General features: G+C 35.8%; 1 protein-coding gene across 3 annotated transcripts in view; it reads right to left on the minus strand.

Moving 5' to 3' along the window:
- Positions 1–26753, minus strand: part of LOC131689637 (beta-glucuronidase) — a 70333-nt gene that overhangs the window by 16418 nt on the left and 27162 nt on the right. Inside the window, exon 1 of one of the 3 annotated variants that reach the window (XM_058974868.1) lies at positions 24947–25286. The exons of the other annotated variants lie outside the window; for them this stretch is intronic. Within the exon in view, the coding sequence (XP_058830851.1) occupies positions 24947–25070 (124 nt within the window). The 5' untranslated portion in view covers positions 25071–25286. Of the gene's footprint in view, positions 1–24946; positions 25287–26753 lie in introns of those variants that run through there. 3 annotated transcript variants of the gene reach the window in all.

Consider the following 26753-nt stretch of genomic DNA (forward strand, 5'->3'; position numbering starts at 1 on the left):
CTTTTACTACACAAGTATACAGTCCGATCTTCATATGGTCAAGGCTCCGAAAATGGCAACCACAGACCAAAATTCTTTTTATCGAATTTTGCGTCAAACTGTTTGTTTCCCGCATGTGTATAACCTCTAATATTAAACAATATGAATGGTGAGCCCAAAAAAAATTTCCATGTCTGTCATTTATAAAAGTTTGTTGGTGCTTCTTGCATGACCTGAAAATGACTAAAAGACTGTAAGGAGATAAAAAGGTAAACAAAATCCATATTTTCAACTTTTTGCCTTGAATCCATTTTCCCATTGTAGTCTAATTTAAATTTGATGACATTACTTTGAAAATTTGATATGAATATGGATTAATGCTTTTGAAGTAGAATACTTCTAACGTTTCAATATAGGGGTCCCGTTTCAATATTTTCTGGCGGAATTTTACCCGATTTTTTAAACGTGAATATCTGCCGTTGGAAAACTAAGATTATTACGCTATTTGATTGGAAATATGTACAACAATTTTGTATCCAATTCGGTAGTATGTACCATTACTAAAAATAGCGAAATAATGGATTTTATGAAAGTAGTAATTATCTGATCCATGATTGGTCGGTACAATTCGCTCAAAAAGCAAGCGTTACTGGGACTGCCTCTTTTTCGTCGAATGAACTGCGACACGTATAAAAAGGGAACACAAGAAAAATTCATTAGTTTGTGTTCTGACGTTGTAAGCGTAGCAGCTGCTGCGTTTCATGTCAGCTCACATTCTTTGATGGTAAGTAATAGATACCATGACTGCCGCCAGACGCTGATAGCATTTCATTCTAATCATGCAATGACGTGTCAGTTTCAAGCATACACGGAAGATACAATGATGACAAACCACTGAAAAAGCAGAAAGCTCTTTTTTCAGAGCTGAATAAATGGATTGGCGATGGGGTGGTTTAGTGCGAGAACCGCGCTCTCTTGTTCTTTAAATAATATGTGGCGTTAGGTGCGTGTACAGATAAATTCACCATGGCGCGCGTTCCAGAGTGCACCGTGGTGAATTTATCTGTGTGTTTCCTCTGGCAAGCCGTAGTGCGTACTGGTTGTTTCGTTGTGTAAAGGGGATGGTGTTGGCTTAGTGGATTGTGATATTATGATTTTTTGTTGATGATTTGATACGAGTTACTTCGGAAAGTTTATTTACGAGTTTATAGAGCATTTTTAGACTACCAGGAGAAACTTAAAATACTCGGTCCTCGGAGCAAACGGAGAAAAAGTTTTACGTATCATCATGCTATAAACACATTTCCCATAAAACAGATTAATTGTATCCACATTAAGCCCGGCTTATATTACGTGCGGCTAAATGACGCAATGTGCATTTTACTCATTTTGTTTTCGAATATCGCGGCTACACAAGTGAAAAGCTCCATTATTGTGAAAACTCCACTCTAAGATATCTGCTTGGTTAAGGTTCGAGCATATTATTATTTATGAAAACATGGGGTAAACGCGCCTCCTAAGGAAATATGATGATAGTTTAGCTATAGAACATTAATTGGGAGAATCTAATAAATATCATTCAACCAACATTTCCCCCTGTAATCGCAATCATAACGCTTCAAAAAATGTTCAAAATTTTAATAATTCACAACAACAACGGAACAAAAAGCTCGTTGGACTAACATGTAATTTTGTTTGTTGTCGAGATTTCACAAGAGTTTAGCTTTAAATCGTCTTAGGTTATGCAATTACTAGGTTTTCAAAACAATTGTTCTGTTTTAGATTAGAAAGATGGGTAGGTAATGTCAACGACATTACCTACCCATCTGAAATGAAGTAGCATACATTTTAAGTTGTTAATCCGAATGCTACAATTTTTACTAATTTCTGAAAGGTTTTATAAAAATAAATTATTTCGGTATTTCTAATGGAAATAGCGAAATAACGGTACAAGTATATACGATTCTCTACTGTTGCCAAATGAATTGATTCACTCTCATTTAATGCTCTTTTCAGGGTTACCATATGAGGATAAATATGTTGAAATATTTTAGGTTTCGATGTACGTGTACCGATATTTCGGTATTTCCGTTAGAAATAACTAAATAGCTGGTTTTAATATAACCTATCAGAAGATAGTCAAAATTGTAGCATTCGCATTAACAGCCTATAGTGTATTCTACTTCACTCCGGTTATGTCTCTGACATTACCCACCCATTTATTTTACTATTACTACTAATAATTATATATTTTATTATCATCGTCATCCTCATATTATTATAAGCATTGTCGCCGCTATCGTTATCTGCATCGTTTTTATTTTCCCAAAGATTTGTAGGAACTGTTAACGGCTTCTCGAAATATTTCGAGTTTTTTCGTCTCAATTCGATGACTGTTTTTCCAAAATATATCGAAACATTTACATGTTTCAATTGCTACAGCTTTTGCATTCTGAGCAAAAATCTTTTTTCTATTTTCTCCCACATCAAATGATCTCATTATTTCCTCAAACACAACTTTTACTTTATTTTTATTTTCACCTTTGGTCACTTTCCGGAGATCGAACAATTTTCTTTTATCCATTTTAACGACACTAATAACACAAAGCACTACACGCGTTCATCAAAGCAGTCGTCGGCTACTGCGATTCGATTCATCAATGGGATTGATATCAAATAAACTATCACAACTCGTGGTCACGGCTTACATATTCAAGGCTATCTCGTTAGAGTGTAAACATTTGACGAGCGGACGTCATAGAAAACGTCGGCGGAAATAATTAGATAAAATTCATCTATTCTTTGCTGCTAACGGATGATTGACACCTGGTAGATCACAAGGAAGCTATCCCGATGTTCAAAACCTTTGCTGGGAAAAGGAAATTACGGTTAGATATGTTTTCCATGGCTGCTGCCAAATTCCCACTTTTCGCCAATAATCACATAGATTCACTGATCATCTACTGTGTCTAGTGTAATTATAGCATCAAGAATCCATTACACATTTTTTTTCCACCGCAAGAGCTTAAATATTGTTAATTAGCAACTATTTCTCGAAAGTTTGTTTATCTCAACGATTTCTCTGACGTCACCAAAAACTGTCAATTCGCGGAGTAGCAAGCCTCGTTTCTGTTAGCCGTGCTCGTGGTATTGTTGTTTATATTTGGCATTGAAGGACAAAAAAGGAAAAGTTGATTTTGAGATATTTTATAGAATTTTTGATGCACTTTTGAAGAAGTAAAAATTTAGCTGGTACTTTTTGCAACCTTCTGAGTTATAAGTCATTGAAAACTATCATTTTTATTTTAAAAAATAACCGTAACTGGATAATGAAAAATGATATCGATTTACATTCTTCAGCAGAAATGTGCGCAATGGAATGTACTAAAATTACTTCATTGCTTCATTGAAAAAATAACATAAAAAACAATTTTACCTGATCTTAATTAATTGTGGGGCAAGAATTCTCTTCCATCATCGGTAAAATCGTTGCATCAACTAGTCATTTATAGATGGCGCAACGTGGAACGAGCGGGTGTATTTTTGGCGGCTAGATTCACGCACGTGCATTGCAAAGTTATCAGAATGTGAAGAAAAAATCACTACGTATAATCTATCTATTCTCACGATATTCACACCTATTAACACTTAACTGTACAGAAGAAATGACTATGTGAAAGATTGACTTCGATTATCCATAAAACACATTATATACTATATACTATAGGGAAACTTTGGAAAATATCAAACGAACAGAAAGACACGTCCGAGCGGTTCGGCAGTGCTCCCACTTTCAAGTACCTTCCTATACCATTTAGTTCGAAAAATAATTTTTCGAAAAGAATGTTCGAGAGGACTACCCTAGTTACATTTTGCTTTAAAAGAAAGCTAATTTAATTTCCAAAAATATTCTCTGAAAAATAATTTCTCCAAAATGAACGGTTTGGAAGTTACTGATTCTTGTACCGAAAAACCGCCCTTGTGACCCATAGTGGACTCTCTAGAAATGGATGGCATGTTTCTTTTCGTTCGCGTGCTGTCAGTTCAATCGAAGATGGCGTCGAAACAGCAAGCACTCCGCGAGCGTGTTGTACGGATTTACGAAACGCATGGTCATCGTTGAAAAAAGTTTATGGTGGACCACTTTCGAGACGAAAACGTGCCCGTGAGTACAGTTTACCGGATCCTAGCATCCCTGAGCGTGGAGCGGAAGGCCGGTAGAAGGAAACGTTGAAAAAGTTGTTCGACAACAAGAATGCAACGAGTTTGTGTGACGCTGGCCGAAAATATCACTGCTCGCATACTTTGATTCACCGAACCCTCAAGATTGAGGACATCATCTGGCGGAAGAGGACTCGGTCCCCCGAGTAAACGTACGAGCAGATAGCGATCTTGAAATCGCAGTGCCGGTGGATGACGAAGAACTACCGCGGAACGTCGTTCGTGCTTGACGATTAAAGTTACTTTCCGCTCTCGAAGACCCACACTCCAGGAAATGACAGCTACTATTCTAGTGACAAGTCGGCCACACCTGCCGAAATAAAATATAAGTTGAAACATAAATTTGAGTTCGGCTTTACATCGCCATATCGGACAGAGGGATTTCAAAGACGTGGTTCAAGCCGAGCGGTCTGACCATAAATCATCATGTGTACCAGGAGGAGTTTCATGAGAAAAAATTTACTGAATTGATTACCGAACGGGATCCTATTCAAATCCTCAGAAAAATTTTACTGAGCCTGATGAATTAAACCTAATGTGTAAATTTAGCCATTTTAAAGAGATACAAGCAGAATTTGAAAATATGATCTGCCAACGAATAGTCCTACGTCAACAACGCGGTTATGTCCCGGACATTAACCACTCCTAGTTTTGGAAAATAACTTATCTTTCAGCGGGTCATTATTTTCTATACCAATTTCCAAAAAGGTGCGATAAAACGAATTTTCGTTTTCGAATGGTTGTGCATGAGTAAAAGTGAACTATGACTGTCCAATTAACCCTTAACACACTGGGACGACTTTGGTGCATATTTTTTGGTTATCTCTTCTGATACAGTGAATCGATTTTCAATGTAAAAGGGTTATATTTAGAGCAATAGTTGCACTATCTAATGAATAATGGAGAAATAGGGGCGCAAGTGGCCAATCCGGAGAGATTACCGGAAATGTTCTGTACACCTCGTATTTTCTAAAGAAATCCATATCTGATTTTGATGTTTAGGGATAAAAACGCAATATTTTCTCTTGAAATCATACAGGAATGCTACTCATTGGCGTAAAAAAAATTGCAAGCGATTTGTTTAGCTTCATACACACCATGTGGCCTAAATCCAATTATTATAACGTGACATAAAAGCCTTTTAAATACTTCACAACTTTCTAGAACATTAGATTGCGCTATCTTTTATCATTGTACATATAGGCATATTTCCTTAGCTTCACTCTCTGGCGCCACCACACGGCCAAATTTTGTATTTTCCAAATGAGAAATGTTTAGGGGTGCCACCTCTGGAGAGGCTTTGACCCGGAGATTTCCACTGCCCTGGGTGGTGGTGGATTTTGAGTGGAACTAGACGGAAATTGGAATCAAAGCGATTGCTCGGGATTTTAGAGTACTTTAATCGCTTTTTATTACTACGTTATAGTAAAGCTGTAAATTTTGCACGTTTGAGAACGGTTTTGTCGGTTTAATCTGGTGTAGTATTTCACTTCCCCGACTAAGTGCCAAGAATACAAAAGCACCAGCTACTCTCGCTGTGGAGGATAAGTCGAACGAGCATTGCTCTCCTCCATAGCTAACAGGAAAAGGAGAGCAAAGGAGGCAGCGCTGCTGCATCACATGAGAAGCATTATGTGATGTTGGTTATTCATCACTAGAGGTCGCAACAAAGGAGCAAAACACACCTCCCTAGCTAACAATTAAGGGTCGCTGCAGGAGTAGCAACAACACAGGAAGAACTCGTTTGATATTGACCAAGTAAGTTGGATTAGAACAAAATTAGAACAATATCAAAAGGGCTAATAAGATTTTTGTAAACAAGCTTATTTCGCTCACTATTCCGCTGTCGAGTTGAATTTCATGAAAGATACACATGAATCAAGATCTTTACCCTTGGTAGAATCAATTTCAAATGTCTTCTATGTTGAAATTATAACAAATTAAGAGAAATCAGCAAAACAAAAGTCTGTTTACAAATCTTATTAGCCCTATTCAAAAGTTTATATGAAAATCTGCCATACGTTGGGACAGCTGGTGATAAGCACCGTGATTTGGTAAAATTGCAACATAATAACTTTTTTATACCATTTTGAGTGACGTAATGGGATATTTCAATTGTAGCATATAGCGAAATATTACTTTCTTTAATTTGAAGTAAATTTGATACGTTTTTCATTTTCATTACTTTGTGAAAGAAATCAGCAATATTTGGTGAACTCATCTTCGCCACCTTGAAACGAAGGGTTAGTCGGGCAAAATAAATTTGAACTAGAGTAATAGTTAACTTAGACGTTTTAAATATTTTGTAAAGAATCAATTATTTAAAAAAAAATAAAATTATGCTTCTTCCCACCAAACCCAGAGATCGCTCCCGAAAACCGGAGTCTCCGGGTCAAACTCGAAGGGGTGGCAACCCTAGAAATGTTATTTTAGTGCATCGCAATATCGTGGATCATATAAATGCCCTATCTATTACCGTTGTACAGATAGGAGAATTTCCTTTCAATTGCTATGCTCAATAACATGAGGGGGAATCCTAAAATTTTCAAGTTAAAGCTTGCCACTACGTTTATGCCACTACAACTTTGTGGAACAACATAGCTTCTTATCTCTCGTTGTTTCAAAAATGTATATTTTCACATACATGATATAAGCGGAGTACGCCTTTTGTGAATGTTAAGCAGCAGTATCCAACTTCAAACATTAATAACTCTTTAATGGTTGGTTGGATTGTCTTGCAGTCTTCGACAAACTTGTTCGCCATATATTCAAAAGCTTAACTCATACCTAGGTCTGTATTCGGATGTTTGCAACGATTTGATGAACTGCGAGTTGCCCCATACATTTTGGCCAAAAATTCAACACAAACTTTAATCTCTTTGGCGTTAGGGTTATCGATTTCGCCCAAATTTTGATAGTGTTATTTTTTCATGATTTGGAGTGACGCTGGGGGATTTCAAAAGTGATCATTTAATTGTCACCCTGCTGCACACTTACGTGGATGACCTGCTGATACCGTGAACATTTTTAAAAATTGTCTTTTTAGCGTGGGGAATACTCTCAAATGTTGCACTGGCTATCAAATGTTGCACGGGTATAGCGTAGTTGGTAAATAGATTCCTTTCAGTCTTACCAAATGAACATCGAACACCATGTTCGCTCTAGTTCTGTGCTCATCTTATACCCACATTTCGTGTGCAAACTCGAACGTGCTAATGCGTACCAAAACACGTGTTCGTCTGCACATCCGAACCCCATGTACGTACGCGGTGTTCGTACACACAGGATCTTGACACTACTTTTCTCTTTCTCTCACACATCATCACTAGCGTTGACGCATTCTGTTTTGTGCATGCCTTTCTTGTGATAGCACACGTTGTACGTACACAGTGTTTAAACATAAGTTTGTACATCGTTCGCTTGGGTTCGGTGTTCGATGCAAATCTGTACACAAAGGCAAAGCATGTTTGACGTTGAACGCGTGCACGAAATTTTGTACACGGGTGCAAACTTGTCGATGTTCATGGGAAGACTGATTGCCTTGTACACAACTCACCTCGATTCCCAACCCCGCACATAAGGTTAGAGATTTTTCCAAGAAGAAATTTGTCTAACTCGAAAAGAGGCGAATGACCTTAAGGACGTTTGGACCAGCAGCTAAACTGAAATGACGTAGTATTTTTTGAGTGATTTTTAACACCTCCCTCCCCCATCGTAGCATTTCGTCGCAAAACTCTGAAACCGCTCTGGTAATTACGTAGCTTGACGGTAAACCCTCCCCCCCCCTTGTCCCAGGAAAAATTTAAAAAAAAATAGAAAGCAATGTTAGATGCAACGAGTAAGGCTGTCGTGACATCAGGTCAACCCCTATTTCCCTTTAAAAAAGCTACGTAGCATGACATGACCCCCTACCCTCCTGTCGTCACACATCATCACAAAATACAAAACTCCTCCCTCCCCAATATAATGCTACGTCATTTATGGATGGTCCCAAAGGTGTTTGAGTCAATAAATGGAAACTCGCGATTCTCGGATTGGGTGGGATGTAGTTCAAAAATGTGATGCCAGCCGGAGTACCGTCGGAAGATACGTCTGCGAGCATGTTACAGTTCAGTTCATGACAAATTACAGAGGACAGGACTGCAGGTAGATTTGCGGACAAAAATTGGATCTGATCACAGCATCGGATGATGTCAACAAAAAGTTGAATTTATTTATGTTGATGAATTCACCCGTAAACCGATGACCTGGCCCAGAATTTGTAGCTTCCGACTTAAAACCAATAAACTGCGGACTCATCACCAACAAAACGATGAACTCGAAACTGCAATGACAAGGGTGCTTTGAGAAATCCATACTACTTCCGTTATAGTTTACAAATGTCTATAGTTAAGTCCTGGCCGGATTCGACAAGCAACCCGAGCAGAGTCTGACAACAAATTGAAAACTAAACTTGATGTTGTGATGTTTGGCAAATGATTACTCAGGTTGTTGTCATTTTGGTCGTTTTAACGGTTAAAAGATCAAAATTGAGTGCAGCAAAATTGTCCTATGACATCAAACAGAAAACTAATTCTGCTATCAGTGAGAGTAAATTGAAAGCTCATTGAGATGTTGAATTTTTTTGATAACAAAATATGTATTCACGTTGATGTTTTGCCAAAGCAATATAAACATAGAAAATTCTTTAAAGAAACAATGATAGCAAATTGAGATCAAAATTTGATGTCATATTTAGAAAATCTAAAACTGATAGCACAATAAGATTTAAATTTGATGCTATCATCAAAATATGAATTCTAATACACCCATTTTCCATAGTATTCCTGTTGGAATAGTAGATCACTTTTCAATTGGAAAAAGCTTTTATTTCGAACGTAGCGGCTGGATGCTCAATTTGGTCTAAACAGAATTTAGCCGATGTGCTCCTACTTATTAAATGGAAAGAGTCGCATCTGCAGACATTATGTTTTTGTTTAGCTATTATTTTATTCCACAAGTTCTCTAAGTAATATCATCAGTGAATCGCCAGCCAGCTCAGAGATCTTTTGGCAAATTACGCCATTTTTTCTTTCGCTTTTTTACATCTTTTGGCGAGATTTCAACAGCTGAGATCTTTTTTGCTGAATAAAGTTTGATTTGATTTGAATTTGATAGATGAGACTTGAACTGATTACACGGTTGTTTGGAAATTGACTATCTGAATTCAATGTGTTGAAAGATTATCCGTAACATCGAATTTGTCTCTTTCTTTTTAATCTTGAGGGTAAAAAAATTTACACAACTTGTAGGTTACGGATGCACTCTCTACAATAAAATTATTCATCAAAAACGTTTACTGCACAGCATCTGTTGTGACATATTGAAATTCCACGTCAAATTAAATATACGAAAAACCTGACTGAATTCAGCAATAATTATTTCATTGCTATCGAAGTGATATTTGCTCAATATCCACAACCGCAGCCCACAGTCGCTATACCAGTCGGCTGACTAGAGTGACTAACAAGTTCAACTCCTTTACACGCACGCCTGCGATGCACAATGAAGCATTACCTGTGCAGTGCATGCGGACCACGTGCTACTACTGGCCGGCCATGCGTTGTCTATGTTGCCCTTGCGTCACAGACAAGCGAACACGAGTATGGGCTCTCTGCATATCCGATTTCCGAATCCTGTTTCCGATATGTTGGCGATATGTTTTACAGGTATTGACAATTTATTTATGAGAGGGGTTTAGCTTCATTGGGGAATAATCAAATGATAAATGTTTGATGCTCAATTTATTAAGGGTGATGGGCCTATTGTCATTCTATTCATATTATCATCCTATCCATTGGTTCCGGGCAGTTTAGCAGCAACATGACCTATGAGGAGGCAAAGCACATTATACCGATTAGTCTGACTTTCTTCCTCATCAAATCACTATACGGTGGTCCAAATCTAGAATTTAGAATGTCAAAAATATTTATAACTGAACTACTAGTTTTAGAACTTGGGAAAAATAAAATATGTGTCAATTGAGGTATCTTTTGAGATGGATGATATTAGGGTGGTCCTAATTGTTTGTAAGATGTGTTTTTTTTTTTAAATAAGAAAAGATAAGATCAATCAAGTGTTCAGCAAAATTTTAGTGCAATCTTTTCTTAGCAACTTTACTACATACATCATATTTGTAACTTTAATGGTTTTAGTTATAAAGCTATTAGAATTTTGTGTGGATACCCTCCGTAAAAATCTATTTTTTCATTCTAACTTTTTAAATATTTTTTTTCGTCAGTAGTCTTTATAAAACTTTTACAGCCTTATTATTTACGAAGGCAACTTTTTTAAATTTTTAGTAAAAACAATCACAATTTTTTCAAATGTTGGTATCGCAATGGAGCAATTAAAAATGATTTCTTCTCCTTGCATTCGATAGACCACAATCTCGAGTATATTCTATGAGAAAATCTCAGAGGTAATCTTTGCATATATTTCTATCGTTTGAACGTAAAACGTGTAACTTAGACAAATTCAGATTGATACACAAAATCGTAAATAAAGCAGATCGAGTGTGGCAAAGGGTCCGCTGAATTGTTGTTTCCAATGTCGTATTTGAATCCGGCTGATCCGCAAAAAACCTTCCCAGCACTACGGCTAGCGGTTTTATGTTGTTTGGTTAGCCATTCTAGTCGCTCATATGTGAATTTGCAGTATCGATTTTGTTGGCTGTTTTTGAAAATTTTTGGACTGCGAGAAAAACTGGAGCTAGGCTGGATCATACACTGGTACCTCCATTTATGAACCAAACCGGGGGTTTGTGAATTGAATTAGGTCGTAAAAAAGTGTTCATTATTCGGAATTTAGTAGGCAAAAAAATCGTTTTACATTTTTATTGAAATCGTTGGTTGAGCAATATTCTCAATATGGATATTATTGGAACAAGATTAACAAGTAAATGATAAAAATGAATACTTTGCGCCATTTTGAAATCCAAAATGGCGACTTCTTGTTGAGCTATATTCTCGATAAACTGTAAAACCATTAAAGTTACAAATATGACGTGTTTACCATCTTGCTAAGTAAAGATTGCAGGATTTTGATTATTCTCTTTTAGCTTCGAAAATAATTTTCCGAAGACATGAGAGCTCTAGCACTAGTATTTTTATCACAAATATTTTTGTCATCCTAAATTCTGGATTCGGACCACTGCGCATTGGAACATTTAATCGACTACTACATTCGGGATGTTAGCTTGGGAGAACATCCGCATCATGCAATGCCACATTAGAGTGACAGTAAAAATGATCCCTATCGGCCCATACCTGAGTCGATTCCTAGTCCCACAAGGAGTACTTACTCCAAATTTGAAGTAAATCGGACAAGTCTAACTACTGGACCAACGTGCCTGAAGTTTGTATGGGATTTTTCGACAATTTATATGGAGAAAACCCACTAATTCGCATTTTTGCCGATAGGTGGCACTGTGTGCATCGTTTTATCACTGTAAGTGAAAGTAAGAAAGATAATTTAATTGTCTACAACTTTTTCGAAGACTGCTAGGGAATCCGGCTTTGTTAAAAGAAGTTATTAAACTTTTAACGAAGTGATGTCTGAGTCAGTTTTGCATGGGGCCTAGCGGTGCATGGATGTGGATCAGTAGGGTAAGGTGGGGCAAATCCGACCGTTGGGTAAACCCGACCCCCCACTGTTATCGAAAATCAGTAGCACTACGCGAACTAATATCAATGGTGTCGTGTAGAGCATCGAAAATAATCATACTGGTGGCATGACAGCATTTTATTATTCTACATTAAGATGCTCAAACGACAAAAAGTGTGTTTTTACAACTTTTGATTTGACTTTTGTGCATTATTGCCTACAGGATATTTCTGATTGTTAAAGTGATTGCATAAAAAATGTAAGTGGATTTAAATTCTTTGATTAAAGTCCTACAAAGTGCGTAGATGAATTTGGTTCAACCTTTTTCATAACTTTTTTTTAATTGCATCGTAATGAAAAATGACGCGATGGGGCAAATCCGACCTCAAAATAATGGGGTAAATCCAACCGCTTTTTTGCTAAGAAAATGTTTATTTATCAAATTGAAATATATTTTTATTGTTATTTTATATTATTTTTATGAAAAATGGTTCATAATTACAAACGAAAGACACAAAAACGTGATGATTATAGTATTCGTCAAGCAATTGCTCCGATGCAAATGGGAATATCATTACGTGCTACTGCTCGTGATTTTAGCATTCTAAGATTGACATTGAACTCCATTTTCTTCATGTTATAATTCAATTACACAACATTCATTGATTTATCATTGAAAAACCATAAAATTTGGGTAATATCTGCACTAAATCAACCAAAAACATAGGGGGTCGGGTTTACCCCACCATTTTTGAAAACAGCAAAAATGAACATTTTCGTAAAACGCTTGTATCTCAAAATATTCCCAAGATCCGAATAAAATGCTATATATAGAAAGTTGCCCAGGAGTCTAACTTTTAATTTGGTATATGAAATGACTTGATCTGATGTAAAATGGGCATTTTGCAGCAAAAACCATTTACTAGGTCGGATTTACCCCACCTTACCCTACTTGATACGCACGAACTAAACATTTTGTGTAATAATGGTTAGGTTTAGGTCAATAATAAGTTCAGAAGATTTATAGTAAGTAATACGAGTCATGTTTTGGTTAGAAAATATTAGTTCCACATTTTACCGCATAGAGGGCGCCAGCACTAACTTTTCAACGGAAAGAGATAGAGATTAGGTATCTTCCACAAAGTTGTAGATCAAGAATTTTTAAATAACTCTTCCGAACATCTTGATATTCTATCTCACTTCTATGAAAAGTTAGTGTTGGCGCCCTCTATGCGGTCACAGGTGGAACTAAAATTTTATAACCAAAACATAACTCCTATTATGTTCTACAATTCTTGTGAATATACTATACAGCTAAATCTAACCATTATCTCACAAAAATGTATAGTTGGTGAGAATTGAGTACTTATACACAGAGTCGGAAAATGTTTTTTTCATTTGCCAAAATCAGGCGAAACTGACGAAAGAACGAAGCTTCTTTCCATACCACTAGCACTTTGCGAAATCGAAAATGAGACAACAGGCTAGGACAAAACAAGCATGTAGCAGAGCGTTTTCATTATTCTCTCCACACGCTCGTTTTCGCTTTGAGATTCAGAATGATATTGGTACATTCGATATTGAACTTACTGCTGGGGAAACGAACATACACTAGCAATGATATTTATTTGTCGATGCTCGATTCTGTAGATTTGCGAGCTAATGATGGTATTGTAAGACGGAAGCCTGATCGGTGTGCATATTTCTCATTTTAACTATGTTCTAGTAGCATTATTAGATGCACATTGCATTAATTTCATTTAATGAATAAGAGTCGCAAATTACTGAGCATGCATCAAAACGAAATTGCAACTTCGGATTGTCATAGGAAAACGAAAGTCGCTGCTGCTGCTACTCGTTTTCATAGAATCGAGAGAGGAGGGGACATCGCCTTTATTGTTTTATTTTTTCATGCAGTTAGCGACGAAAGAGGCAGGGAAAGGACGAAAATGAATTCTCTGAATTTCGTCGTTCATTTAATAGGTTTGAGAATTTTAGGCTCTGCTTATACACAACCATGCACTGCTAGGCCCCATGCAAAACTGACTCAGACATCACTTCGTTAAAAATTTAATAACTTCCTTTAACAAAACCGTATTGATTAGCAGTCTTCGACAAATTTGCGGGCAAATAAATTATCTTTCTTATTTTCACTTTCAAAGATAATACGACGCATACAGTGCCACCTAGCGGCGAAAATGCGAGTTAGTGCTTTTTCTCTATGTAAATTGTCGAAAAATCCCATACAAACTACAGGCACGTTGGTCTGATAGCTAGACTTGTCCGATTTGCTTCAAATTTGGAGCAAGTACTCCTGGTGGGGCTAGAAATCGACTCAGGGGTGGGCCGATTGAGTTTTCAAAAATTCTTAATTTTTCTGGGCACTCTTTGCCACATGCATGTCAGCAGGGGAAGACTACTACCACTCTGTTACACAATGTTGTCAAACACATCAGAAAGGCTTATTCGCAAAAGAAAAGGGGTTGGGAATTTTTTTTCGACATTGTATGTTCTTTTTACAACGTGTCTTTTGAATCCATTTTGGAGGCAGCACGGGATTATGAAGTACCCGAGCGAAGTTCTATATCAATTTAAAAACAAAACTTGATTTTGTGATGATACCTTTTAATTTAAGAAATTTATTACATACGAGTAGGGAGAAGCCACTTTCGGGCAATTTTTGCGTTGCGTAATTTATGAATGGCCCCTAATCAATCAGGTGATTTGTAGTAGGCGATCAAATCCAAGTACATTACGAACTTTTCATTTGTCAATAAATGATGTTCTACATATTGAGAGAAGAGCATGCAAACATGGATCTTTTCTCATCACAATCGACAACTTTTGATGCTTGATGATCGAATCAAATAGCATACGTTGCTCTTTTTTGGGCTGAAAAATGCCCCCGCATAAGTATCAGAGCTTCAACATTTTCTCTAACCCTTGATTAAACGCGGAAATTATGAAGCGCGCCCCTCAATTCTGAATGTATCATAATTGAATATAAAGTAGTATATTCAGATTAAAAATTATCACGCGGAATGAATGGATGGAACGTATGTAAACAAACGAACTTGGTTACGTTTTTCTTCGATTCTATTTGTTTACAATTTGAAAATGGGTTACTATGGGATGTTTCAGTCTATACACATTTTTGTGCATTGAAACCATGAATTTATAGCAGGTTTGATTTGATGATGAGTGATAATTTTGATGAAAATTAGCTTCACCGGTTTTGGAGGCACTTACGGAACGGAACGATAGGTGACAACCGCATAAATGTGTACCTATGCCGACCATATAATCGAACGTTTATCTTCTTTGAACAAGCCATTTCTAATGTGGTTCGGTCAACAATGGAATAACCGCTTCCTGGTATAACATCGAATATGATTATTATTGTTTTTTCATACTCGACCATACAAACAATGGGTTTTGCAGAACAGTCATCATATTCAAATTAGTTTTTTTCCCACACACAGTTTTACGACTTGTTATTCATAAACCATATAGATTATGGTGACACGAATATAGTTAAAAAATCAAGCTACCTCAAATATTGCGATGAGGAGAATATAAACCCCAGTAGCAAAAAAATATAAATGTTTCCCCGGTTCCCATTATTTTGCAATTACAATTCTATCACAATTTTAGGAAAATTTGGCTATTTGATTACGTGCCATGTTCTGATAAAATAGGAATTAGTAGAAATGAAGTGTTGTACCCTAATGCAAACTACACGAAGTTGAAATAATGCGATTTTTATTACCTCTAAACCAGGAAATACCCCAGAGTAACGCTTTAAATACCAAGCAAGTTGTGTTTCTAGTTTCACCTTCATATGTGCTTGGCAAATGATATTTTGAAATCACATTAAAATGGATTGAGTAGGAGACACACTGCATAACACAGCCGCCAGCTATACAAAAATCTGTCAATCTACACTTCTTTATAAGTTCGAATACTTCTTTAAAAGTTCGAATAAAATGGTTTCCTGTAATTTTGGTGCACTGGCTTTATTTTTGACATAATAAAATCTAAAAATCAAATTGACTGTTGATTGGGGTGGCTCCAAAATATCTATTTTATTTCTAACTTTTTGATATATTATGTTTAGATGACTTGGATACGCTAAAATGAATCATTGAAACATTAAACATAATAAAAGCCAGAAATAAATATCGGGGGCACCTGGAATCTCGATTTTGAAATTAACATTGTGCAATATGTAATACGTAATACTCGCATTTAATGAACTGCCCATAAAAGCATAAGAGTCCCATATTGAAAAACAGCAAGTCGAGAAAAACGTTGTTCAAGATTTGCATTTTCATTGAGCCAAATGGATGGGACAACCATGTTTTGGTATATTTTTTATATTTTCTAAACAAACCTGGTAATCTTATTTGTGTATTGTGATTCAGTGGTGATACAGAATACAATACCGACTTTTTAACGGACGCCCGGAGGGCCGAGTGATTCAGTTCGTTGAGCTCGGCAAATGTATGTGTGTGTGTGTGAATGTGCGCCTGTGTGTGCGTATGTGATCACAATCTCAGTCACTTTTCTCAGAGATGGCTGAACCGAATTTCAGAAACTCAAATGAAAGGCACAATGTTCCTATCGGCTGCTATTGAATTTATAATAAATCCGACTTCCGGTTCCAGAATTACAGGGTGATGAATACGATCATGCAGAAAATGTCGCTTTTATTTCTGCAATGAATGTATAAAGGTGAAAAAATTCCAACTGCTTGGAATTGTAGTACTAGGTCACTAACAGCCATTCAAAGACAGGTCACTAACAGCCATTCGAAGAGGTTCCGGAAGCCCCGGCGGAAGTATCCAAATTCAGAATAACAGTCACATCGGTTTTTTCGGAGATGGCTTGGCCGATTCGACAAACTTAGTCTCAAATGAAAGATGTTTTATCCCCGTAAATAGCTTTTAAATTTCATCCTACTCCGACTTCCGTTTCCGGAGTTATGGGTTGAGGCGTGCGGTCACAAAGCAAATTTCGATGAATGCCAAAAAGGTAAAAATTTCACTAAAATGTCTCACATGCAACTTACATTTGCAGTTCTAGGCCACTGACGGTTCCGGAAGTGCCCAGGAAATGCATCATCTTTCAAAATTAATAAACTCACATCAGTTTCCCGGAAATGGTTGGGCCGATTTTCACAAACTTAGTCCCAAATGATAGCTATATTATCCCCACAGAAGTCAAAATTTCGTATGGATCGCTTGTATGGTTCCGAAAATATAGACTGAACCGTCCAGTCACATATGAAATTCTCATATAAGCCGTAACTTATAATTTTTTTTTCGAAGGGGAGACTCTATGAAATTTCTGAAATAGAATTCATATTTTTGATGCCAAACATCTTTAAAATGCATGAAACGTCGAGATTTTATTTTATTTATTTTTTGATAAAAATCAAGTTTTTGGGACTGTCGGAAGGTATTGCAATTGCTCTAAAAACCGACTTTTTAACGGAGGCCCGAGTGACATATACCATTCGACATGTTTTTAGATTGTATTGTTTCGATTCAGTTCGTCAAGTTCGGCAAATGTCTGTGTGTGTATGCATGTGTATGTTTTGATTTTTGTTAACCCATTATTGCCCAACCTACTATATATAGTAGGTGCTAAGAATAACTCGTATTACTCCAGCAATAACGCAGAACAGGCATTGTCAATGAGTTAATATGGTCCCTAAACTCTTGCAGAAAACGTTTAAAGAAGTTAGAGTAGTTAAGCCGGTGTTTACGTTTTGTTGTTATTCAATTTTCCCCTTAAGGGGTTACATATTTTTGTCAGGATGAAAAAAATCGAATTTTTCTGAAATTACATACGCTGAGGAAAATTTTCTCAAAATTTCATTAAGATCGGAATGTACTATAACTGGAGTTGTATTTTGTTGAAAAGTTCATTCGCAGCGATCACGATATCTCAGAAACTAATTAATCGATCAATCTGAAATTTTCACAAGTTGTTGCTTATTATATCAGCTACTTTGTGGACATAATAATTTTTCTGGAATGACCACATCATTTTTTTCCGATCGAAAAACTCAATTTGTGATGCGCATGAAAAATATGTTGGGCAATAATAGGTTAATAATAATAATTATTATTATTAATAAAATCTGAGGATACATTGGTTTTTATTACTTACTTATATATCTACTAAAAAGAGCCAACATTTAAAATATGTTCATGATTTCAGAAGATTAGACGCGCTTTTCGTAATTCCTCTTCACGTTAACGTAATATTTTATTCATTTTATTCATGATTTTTATGTAGTGTGATTTATGGTCATTATGTGTGATTATGTACATGATTTCGGTCAAGATATTCGTAATTTCCATTCACATTATCGTGATATTCGATCCATAAGTTTACTAATATATTTTTATTTAAGAATAATATTAGTCGTGCTCATGATTTCAGGATCTTAGTTACGGTTTTCGTAACTTATAATGATATTCGAGTTTTCTTATATCTTCTGCTTGTACCTATGACTAGTCGCTAGCAGCTGGACATAACTATATTATATTTCATGGAACAAAAGTAATTACATGAATTATATTAGTAATTTCGTGAAATATTTCACGAGAAAATTTAAAGACAACGTGATGAGGTAAGTGTTCTAAATATCGCAACCAGGCACGATGGATCGTGAAAAGTGTACTATGAATCAAGAACCAGTTTACAAATCCATGACAAATATTTTACAGCTTTGGGAACTATGGTACTAGGAATTATGAACCAGTTCACATATTTATTCACGTAAATATTTAATGATTTTGTGAACTTTTTTATGAGCTCGAATGGTGAACTGTGACTTATATTAGGAATTATGACAAGGGATGACAAGATTCCTGAATAATATTCTACATTTCCTGCACAGTTCACAATATCCAGGCTATTTTATTTATTTATTTATTTATTTATTTATTTATTTACTTCATTTATTAACCATCTGACCTAGTTGGTCTTAATGAATATGGGGTTTTGATTTTGGGAACCAATTTAGAACCACGAAAACCAGCTCATGATCAAAATGTAATAAAGTATTAATCAGTTTAAGTTATATAGTTAGACTTCAAACAATTTTCATAAATTTATAAACAAAATTACTATTCAGCCTTCGGGTAATGAATAATGTTCATAGAGTTGTGAACTAGTTCGCGTACAGCTAACGATTTGGGGGAACAGTTACTGAAGTTCTTAATACAAAAATAAATATCTCCACTAATAAAAGTACAGAGGAATTGAACATAATTATAAAACACTTAATTTTTCTTAATGATCATGTTTTCGTAACGTAATAACGTAATTATTCCAAAATTTAAAGAACTTTATTTACGATTTTGGGGACAATGTTTTTGGTGTAACCCGCGTGTATTTTTATGGAAGAAAAGGGTATATGGTGAAGCGATACTTGAGGAACGAAAAAACATCGGGGCTATGTTCGTGATCTATTACAGCTAGGGTTGTGGTACCGGTAATACCGGTACCGAAAATCCCGGGAATACCGACCCATTTTTGGTACCGTAATACCGGTACTGAACAAAAGCCAGTACCGGTATTTTCGGTACTATACAATTTTTTATGACAAATATGTTAACTCTGCAGGGGGATCTGTTTAAAAATATCGGTCTGCAAGTTAACATTTAATTATATTAATTTGCCTTCTAGATAAATCGTTGAGATAACACCTTTGTGTGGGAATGAGGTGGGGCCATCATCATAATAATTCTAGAAGTTAAAGTTTTATTAGCGACATTCTGATTGGTTTCCATTATTCACTGGGTGGCGCGTAATAAGACTATGGTCTAAGTCATGTCTGTATTTGGTTTGCTCTTAAACCTTTATCTATAAAAGAACGAACAGCGATTTAGTAGCTAACAGTTTTAGACTTGGTGAACTGCTTCAAATGGGGCGATTTGTAATTATTGGTGATCGGAAAATTCAGCAAAACTCCTTAGTTTACAGGAAAGCAAGGACCCTTGATATGCATTTGAGAATAGTAGGCAAACGACATAAAGGTCGGAGCCAATTTTCAGAAAAGCAAGAGAGGAAATGCGATTAATCTGCTCGGATTTACTGCCATTCTCGCTTTGATTTACTGTTGTTAATAGGGTTTCATACATTTGCCATCTGTTCAAATCGACGAAAGTCGCACCACTTAGCAGTTATTGATTTCAAAGTGGCCTAGATTTCGAAATAAAAGAAGGTGCCCTATATGAAAAATATATTCTGTGAAATAAGTCTTGCCATTCCGAAGCAATTAAAAACAATAAACATGTTTTTTGATCAGCACAAATCAATCATCTGAGAATAAGATCATCAATTTGAGCATTCAATTTCAGTTTGAAGCTTTTTTCGATTTTTTTAAAAAAATATTCGAGTACCGGTACTTTACCGGTACTACCGGTACTGAGGGCTTCAGTACCGTAGTACCGGTTCTCGCCAAAAAGGGTCGGTACTGCGAACCCTAATTACAGCGTCTGTCTGCGGATAGATAGTAATATACTAGAAGAAATGACACGAATACTAGCGTAACTTTCACCAAACAGCTGACAGCATTTTCCAACATGTGTTTTTTTTGTAATATACACAAAGGTACAATTTTTAAACGATGTGAAGTTTGATATAAAAGCAACAAGAGATTTTACCTGGTGCGATAACAAAATGTTTCGTGTTAGACGACAAACCAAGAATAAGAAGAAATAGTGTGATTCGTTTTGACAGCTTACTATATAGTCTTGTGATCGCCTAAAATAATTTTTCGTAATCGTTCGCTTCGTCATGGTTTAGGTAGGTAGGGTAGATAGTATGCTGAGTATCATGGTATTGTGACCGTTGTCCTTTGTTGTTGGAAGCAAACTGATCTTCTAAATATTCCAAATTACATTGCAAACGATAATTAAAGATAAGTCATATTTAGTCAAGACGACGTGACAATATATAAGAGCAAAATAACAGTGGCTTCATAGATCGATCTGTTATCTAGCCATTGGAAAATAACAGAGAAAATCATGCAATTCAATATCTCTACTGATAATGAAGGGATTTCAACAATCTAGAATTCGTCGTAAAGCTATGAGCTTTGTGGTGATATGCCCGAATGTCATTCGAACTAAATACCAAAAGCCAAAATAAAAAGTAATCGTTCAAGTTAGTTTGGTCAAGATTGCTTCAACCAATATCTCAGCAATCTAATCTGAATAAAACAAAATATTTATACATACATACATGCATACATATGTCCATATAGGGGGATGAGCCTATTTTCGTCATGTTTTATTAACACCATTTGTAGCCGTTGGTTAGAGCAGCGTACGCTATCTTTGTTCAACGCATTACACAATGATCCAGAATGTGAATTTAGCAAGAATTTTGATTTTTTGCTAAAATTAAATGACTTAGCCTTACAATATGTTTGGCAAAGTTGTTGTACTTTCTTTTTGTTTAAACAGATGAAAAGATGAAGCTGCTTATTACAGTGCGCTTGAATATTGCATTTTAAACCACTGCGATGGCATATTGTTTTGAACATAACACTCGGATAGAATCGCGTCGACTAACAATCTAATTTTAGCAATATTTAAAATTGAACTTTTTAACGGTTCGAGATAGATTAGTCTTTGATTAAGTTGTGAAGCATCACATTTTGGACAAATTTGCTGAAGACATGCAAGCTCTAGTTTTAACACTTTCCATTGCACGAGAAATCCAAATGTAAGCTTTAGGATGTTTCTTAAAAAAACGGTTTTATTTCTATAATTTTTGTAGTTTTTATTTTACACTAAAGTATTCTTTGGACAACTTGAAGCTTATTTTAGAGCGCGTAATTTGCTTTAAAACACCAACTACTAAACTTTTTTCGTTTTGAAGTTATGAGATTTTTATATAAAAAACATAACTTTTTGCCTTTCTCATATAGAAAGGTTATGCAATCACTCTAAAAATCGTCAACCCAATCCCAGCCCGGAGGGCCGAATGTTATATGCCATTCGACTGAGCTCGTCGAGATCGGAAAATGTCTGTTTGTGTATGTATGTGTGTGTGCGTATGTGTGTATGTGGAAAAAATGTCACCTCTGTTTCTCAGAGATGGCAGGACCAATTTGTGCAAACCTGGTCTCAACTGAAAGGTACAACCTTCCTATCGGCTGCTATTGAATTTTTTGTTGATTGGACTTCTGATTCCGGAATTACCGGTTGAAGAGTGTGACCACACAGCAAAGGAGTAGGGGAAAATTTCCAAATTGAATTTGTATTTTTGATGCCAAATGTCTTTAAAATGCATGAAACGCCGAGATTTGATGTAATTTCGACAAAAAATTTTTTTTGGCGAGAATTGACTTTTTTGGACTTTGGCACCTTTTTGCCTTTCTCATATAGAAAGGTTATGCAATCACTCTAAAAATCGTCAACCTAATCCCGGCTCGCGATTTTTTTACTTTTTTAGGCGTAGGTAGGAGTATCCAGTGAGGGGTTGCTACTTTAAAATTGAAACTAGTTTAAAATTTCTTAACAAGTTGAATATATTTGGCAGGGTCCGGACCCCCGGATCCTCTTCCTTGATTTGCCGCTGGTTTTAAGCGATGTTTCAGTATCGACACATAGCATCTCAAGATCGTGGCTGTCGATCCATTGTATGTATGTGCAAATCGTACTGAATATGTAATATACATTTCCACCATTGTATTGAACATACCCAGCCATGGAATCGTAGTTTGGACAAATGAGAAAGACACAATTGCACCACTAGGTGGATTAAAACAGGTTTTTAAATAAATAGTTTAAATAGATAATGTTCGATTCGGACACTTAACATTAAATACCGTTGCTGCAATATGAAAAAAATACTTTGTAGCATAGATCACCAAAAAATGACAAATACGATATTTTTTATATCTTGCAATATTTACTCAATAAGTTATTTTTAGTAAAAAGTATATATAACTTTTTAACGGGAGTAGTTAAATGTTAAGACAAATTGTTCTCCTTCAAAATATCTGAAAGTATTTCCAAAGTGATCTTAATGAAAAATCAAAACTGCAAAAGTTATACAAAGAAAACCATTTTTAAGCAACACTCTTTTTTTTGGTAAATTTCTTATAAAATGAAAAATACACGACAAGCGATTCAAGGTCTTCAACAAAGTTTTTGTTAAATTTTATTTTCTTCAATGACAGCGAAACTCTATCTCGAACCATTAAAAAGTTAATTTCCTGATTTTAATAAATTTCGAACCACCCTACCCACTATTTAAAATAATAGAAAATTATTGTAAAGTGCAATATTTTATCATGAAAACGGAACTATATTTTCAATTTTGTTCACCATGAACGTAATTTAAACGTATTACAAAAGGTCAATTCATGAAAAACCAATTTTTTACTATAACTTTTTCAGTTTTCATTTTTCCAACCTATCCTTCTGATGTTTTCGAAGCTTTTAAAGACGAACATTTTCTTCTAACACATTTAAACTCTAGCTTCTATCGTTCAAAAGATATTAGCACTCAATATATCAAAAATAGATCATTTTATTTCAATTTTATGATATATAAAAAAATATCGCATTCGCCATTTTTTGCTCAATTATAACTCTAATCATGACTTTATTTATAGTTGAAAAGAATTATCTTTTATTTATCCCAATGAGTTATATTGCTATTCCAAAAAACTATTTATGGCGACAAAGTGCTCATAACTTTTCGACAAAAATAGTTAGATATGTGGTGCCACGAAACAAATTATTCGCCTTGAAGCAATCTTAAAGCTGTCTGAAGACTACTTCTGTTTTAAATCAATACCGAAAAAGTTATTTGAATAAAACAGATTTTCTAAGAAACACCCCAACCTTCGATTCTAAATATGTTGTAAAAATTTAAATATGTTGTAACCTTCGATTTTAAATATGTTGTAAAAAAGTGTGGCAGCCAGAGCTTACATGTCTTCAGCAAACTTTTCTGAAATTTATTGTTCTACAACTTCGCTGAAGGTCGTTCGGCTCTAGCTCAAATGGTTAAAAAGAAATTTTTTTGATCTTGGTAAAATTAGAACCACCCTGACTGTTGTTTTAACAAAAAGAAGGATCTCACAAACTACGAAAACTTCTCCAAAGACTTAATGAGGCTAAGTTGCGTAGTTTTGGTAAAATTTCAAAATTCCTGCTAAATTTGCATTTTGGACCACTGTGCATTGGGTCAAATGGTAGCGCAACAATAGGGACACTCGATTCGAGTTTTCGTTGCGCTCAAACACGATCATTTCATCATTTTCAGGGCTTTAGTATTATTATCATGGTTCTTAACAACGAAACAAAGCTGTTGATGCCTATTTGTAGGCATTCCATCGATTGTAGGCTGAATAATTGGTTATTTTTGTGATGTTGGTATGTTGTCCGTCACCGGTCATCAATTTAATCTAGTTATAAAAAATGTTGAAAATTTGAGTGAAATAGTTACACCTGTTTCAAGTTGATTCAAGTTATAGTTTTTCGCATGATTTATTCGAAAATTCATAACTTTTCTCAATAAGGCTAAACATATTTGGATGCTCAGTAGTTCGAGTAAATAATGCAAGGTTTAAAAAAAAACTTTTTCAGATTATTTCAAAAATTATTTTTTATAAAATCTGTTTTTTTTAAATTTCTGATCTAAGAAAATTTTGTTTCATTTTTTCTATCGAACATGATTTATCTCTTATAATTTCGAGAAATTTTAGTTCAGTGTACTATAATCATAAATAAATTTTTCGTTGCTAAAAACTGGTTCGATGATTTTACATTTTTTTTAATTGTATTGTTTCGTTTTGTATCTCACTTCGAAACATTTTCGAAACACATTTTGACATCAAAACTAAATGCCGTTGGTTAGCAAACTCAAAGCAATGTGAAACCTTCAGTATTAAAAAACTTAAACCGCTTTCAGTTTGGATGCCTCGAAAGACTGGAATTTTGCATTCACTCATTTGTATTTCCATACAAATTTTCCTAATTCTTGTCAGTGAACTAAAAGTAACGAAATAAGTGAACTACAAAATTCAGAATGAAGCCTGTGCAACCTATCGCTCACATACCGATCAGAACGGACACCAGCAGTCGCATGTTGTGGCTGTGTTGGATCTCCTGTAGCTTCTTGAGGCGACGCTTTTGGTTTTTGCGAAGCTGCAGCAGACGGCTAGTTTCCTCGTCAGAACTCATTAAATTTCTGAACTCAGCCAACGACCATGGCTAACTTGTCGAACACCTCACTAAGTGCCAGCTGGAATGCACCAGCCGTATCTCCTATCACTGGTACACCGTAAACTGCAGTACACTCACTACCACCGTCCTGGTCTCACTGGTTCAACTGATGCCGATAAGTAAGCGCGGGAACAAAATAGTATCACCACCGCCCGTTCGAACGGTTCCGATTACAATTATTTTAAGCGCGAGCGCTCGCGGATGGATGCCGCTTATCGTATATTGGTCGCGCTTTGCCGTCGGTGTGCTTATCTTGTACGAATGCCTGTATGACATGATCACAGCTAACCGCGCCACGACGCAAGCCGCGCCGCTGGGCGCCCATTCATTGGCTTTTTACTTGCGATTCGTTTGTCAGTGTATCGCGCGGCGTGAATTGTACCGAACGGTTCTGGTTCACGAAATCGCTCCAGGCAGCTGACTTCGTGGTCGATTCGATAAGGGTTTCCACCATCAGTCAGTGTCACCTATGGCTGGTATAAGTATGTTTCAAAACTGGGCTTGCTGGCAAATAACCTACACTGATAAAATTAGTTCGCATAGCATATTTCTTTATTTTCATCAATTTTTCTATGGATTTTGGCCCACTGATTTTCAAGTTCTGGGTTCTTGTTATTTTTGTCGATTTTGTAGTATACTCGAAGGTAGTTTATCTATCGATTTGTGCAACACAAGCAAATCGATTTTTTTGACCTTGTGCACCAGGCCACCTCTTTAAGTAATCGGTCAAGGATTCCACTTAACACCATTTTTGACATCACGGGATGTTGCAATCGCATTTTATCTGCACTTCTACAGTTTCACAATTGAAGACAGCTTACTATTACAACATTTGAAATTGTTTGTTTTACTTTATCATAAGATAACATGTTTATGATGAATTCAGATAACAAACACATATGGACTTTTTTTCTATTTCTGGCGCTATCCCCGTTCGAGAATATGTGTAATCTCCCGTACAGATCCAGACAGTTTCCAGTAAATGATGGATTGAACATTGTCGTAAGATTATTGTAGTTGATTAGAGTGTTGTTGGGGTTCAAACATTTCGTGGACTCCCGAAAATGCTCAAACAGAATAATAATTATTATTCGCTTAGAGAGAAAAGAAATCATCGAGACATGAATTCTAATTAATTTTCTTTTCTCAGTGGCATTTTTGTAATATACACACCAAAAAAATATGAATTTTGTCGTTAACGTAATTGCCAGTATGACAGAATTCCACAAACCGTAATTCACGAAATGACAAAATATTTTATTGTACTTACGTTCGCGTTCTGAATCATCTATCCAGTTTTTTTAGCTAACGCCATTCGGTTTTAGTGGCTGCTTATCAAATTTGACCAAAGTACCACTGAACCTTTGCCTCAATAAAAGGTAGTATACATTTCGCTAGGCACACTAGCTATTACGGTTTCGAGCATCGATTTGTTTTTGATGAAAAACTTAGTTTTTTAAATCCGTAGCTTCATATTCCTTGCCAGATCATCACTTTCCGGGCAAATTAATCGAAAAAAGCCTGTGAATTTGTTAGGAACAACACTGCGTACTGTAGCCAAACGGTGACTTGTTCACTGACGGATCCTCCTGACGCTACTACGGCAGCCATCGCATTTTTTGGCTACATTTCGAACCGATT

This window comes from Topomyia yanbarensis, chromosome 3 (genome assembly GCF_030247195.1).
Source record: "Topomyia yanbarensis strain Yona2022 chromosome 3, ASM3024719v1, whole genome shotgun sequence".
Taxonomy (NCBI): domain Eukaryota; kingdom Metazoa; phylum Arthropoda; class Insecta; order Diptera; family Culicidae; genus Topomyia; species Topomyia yanbarensis.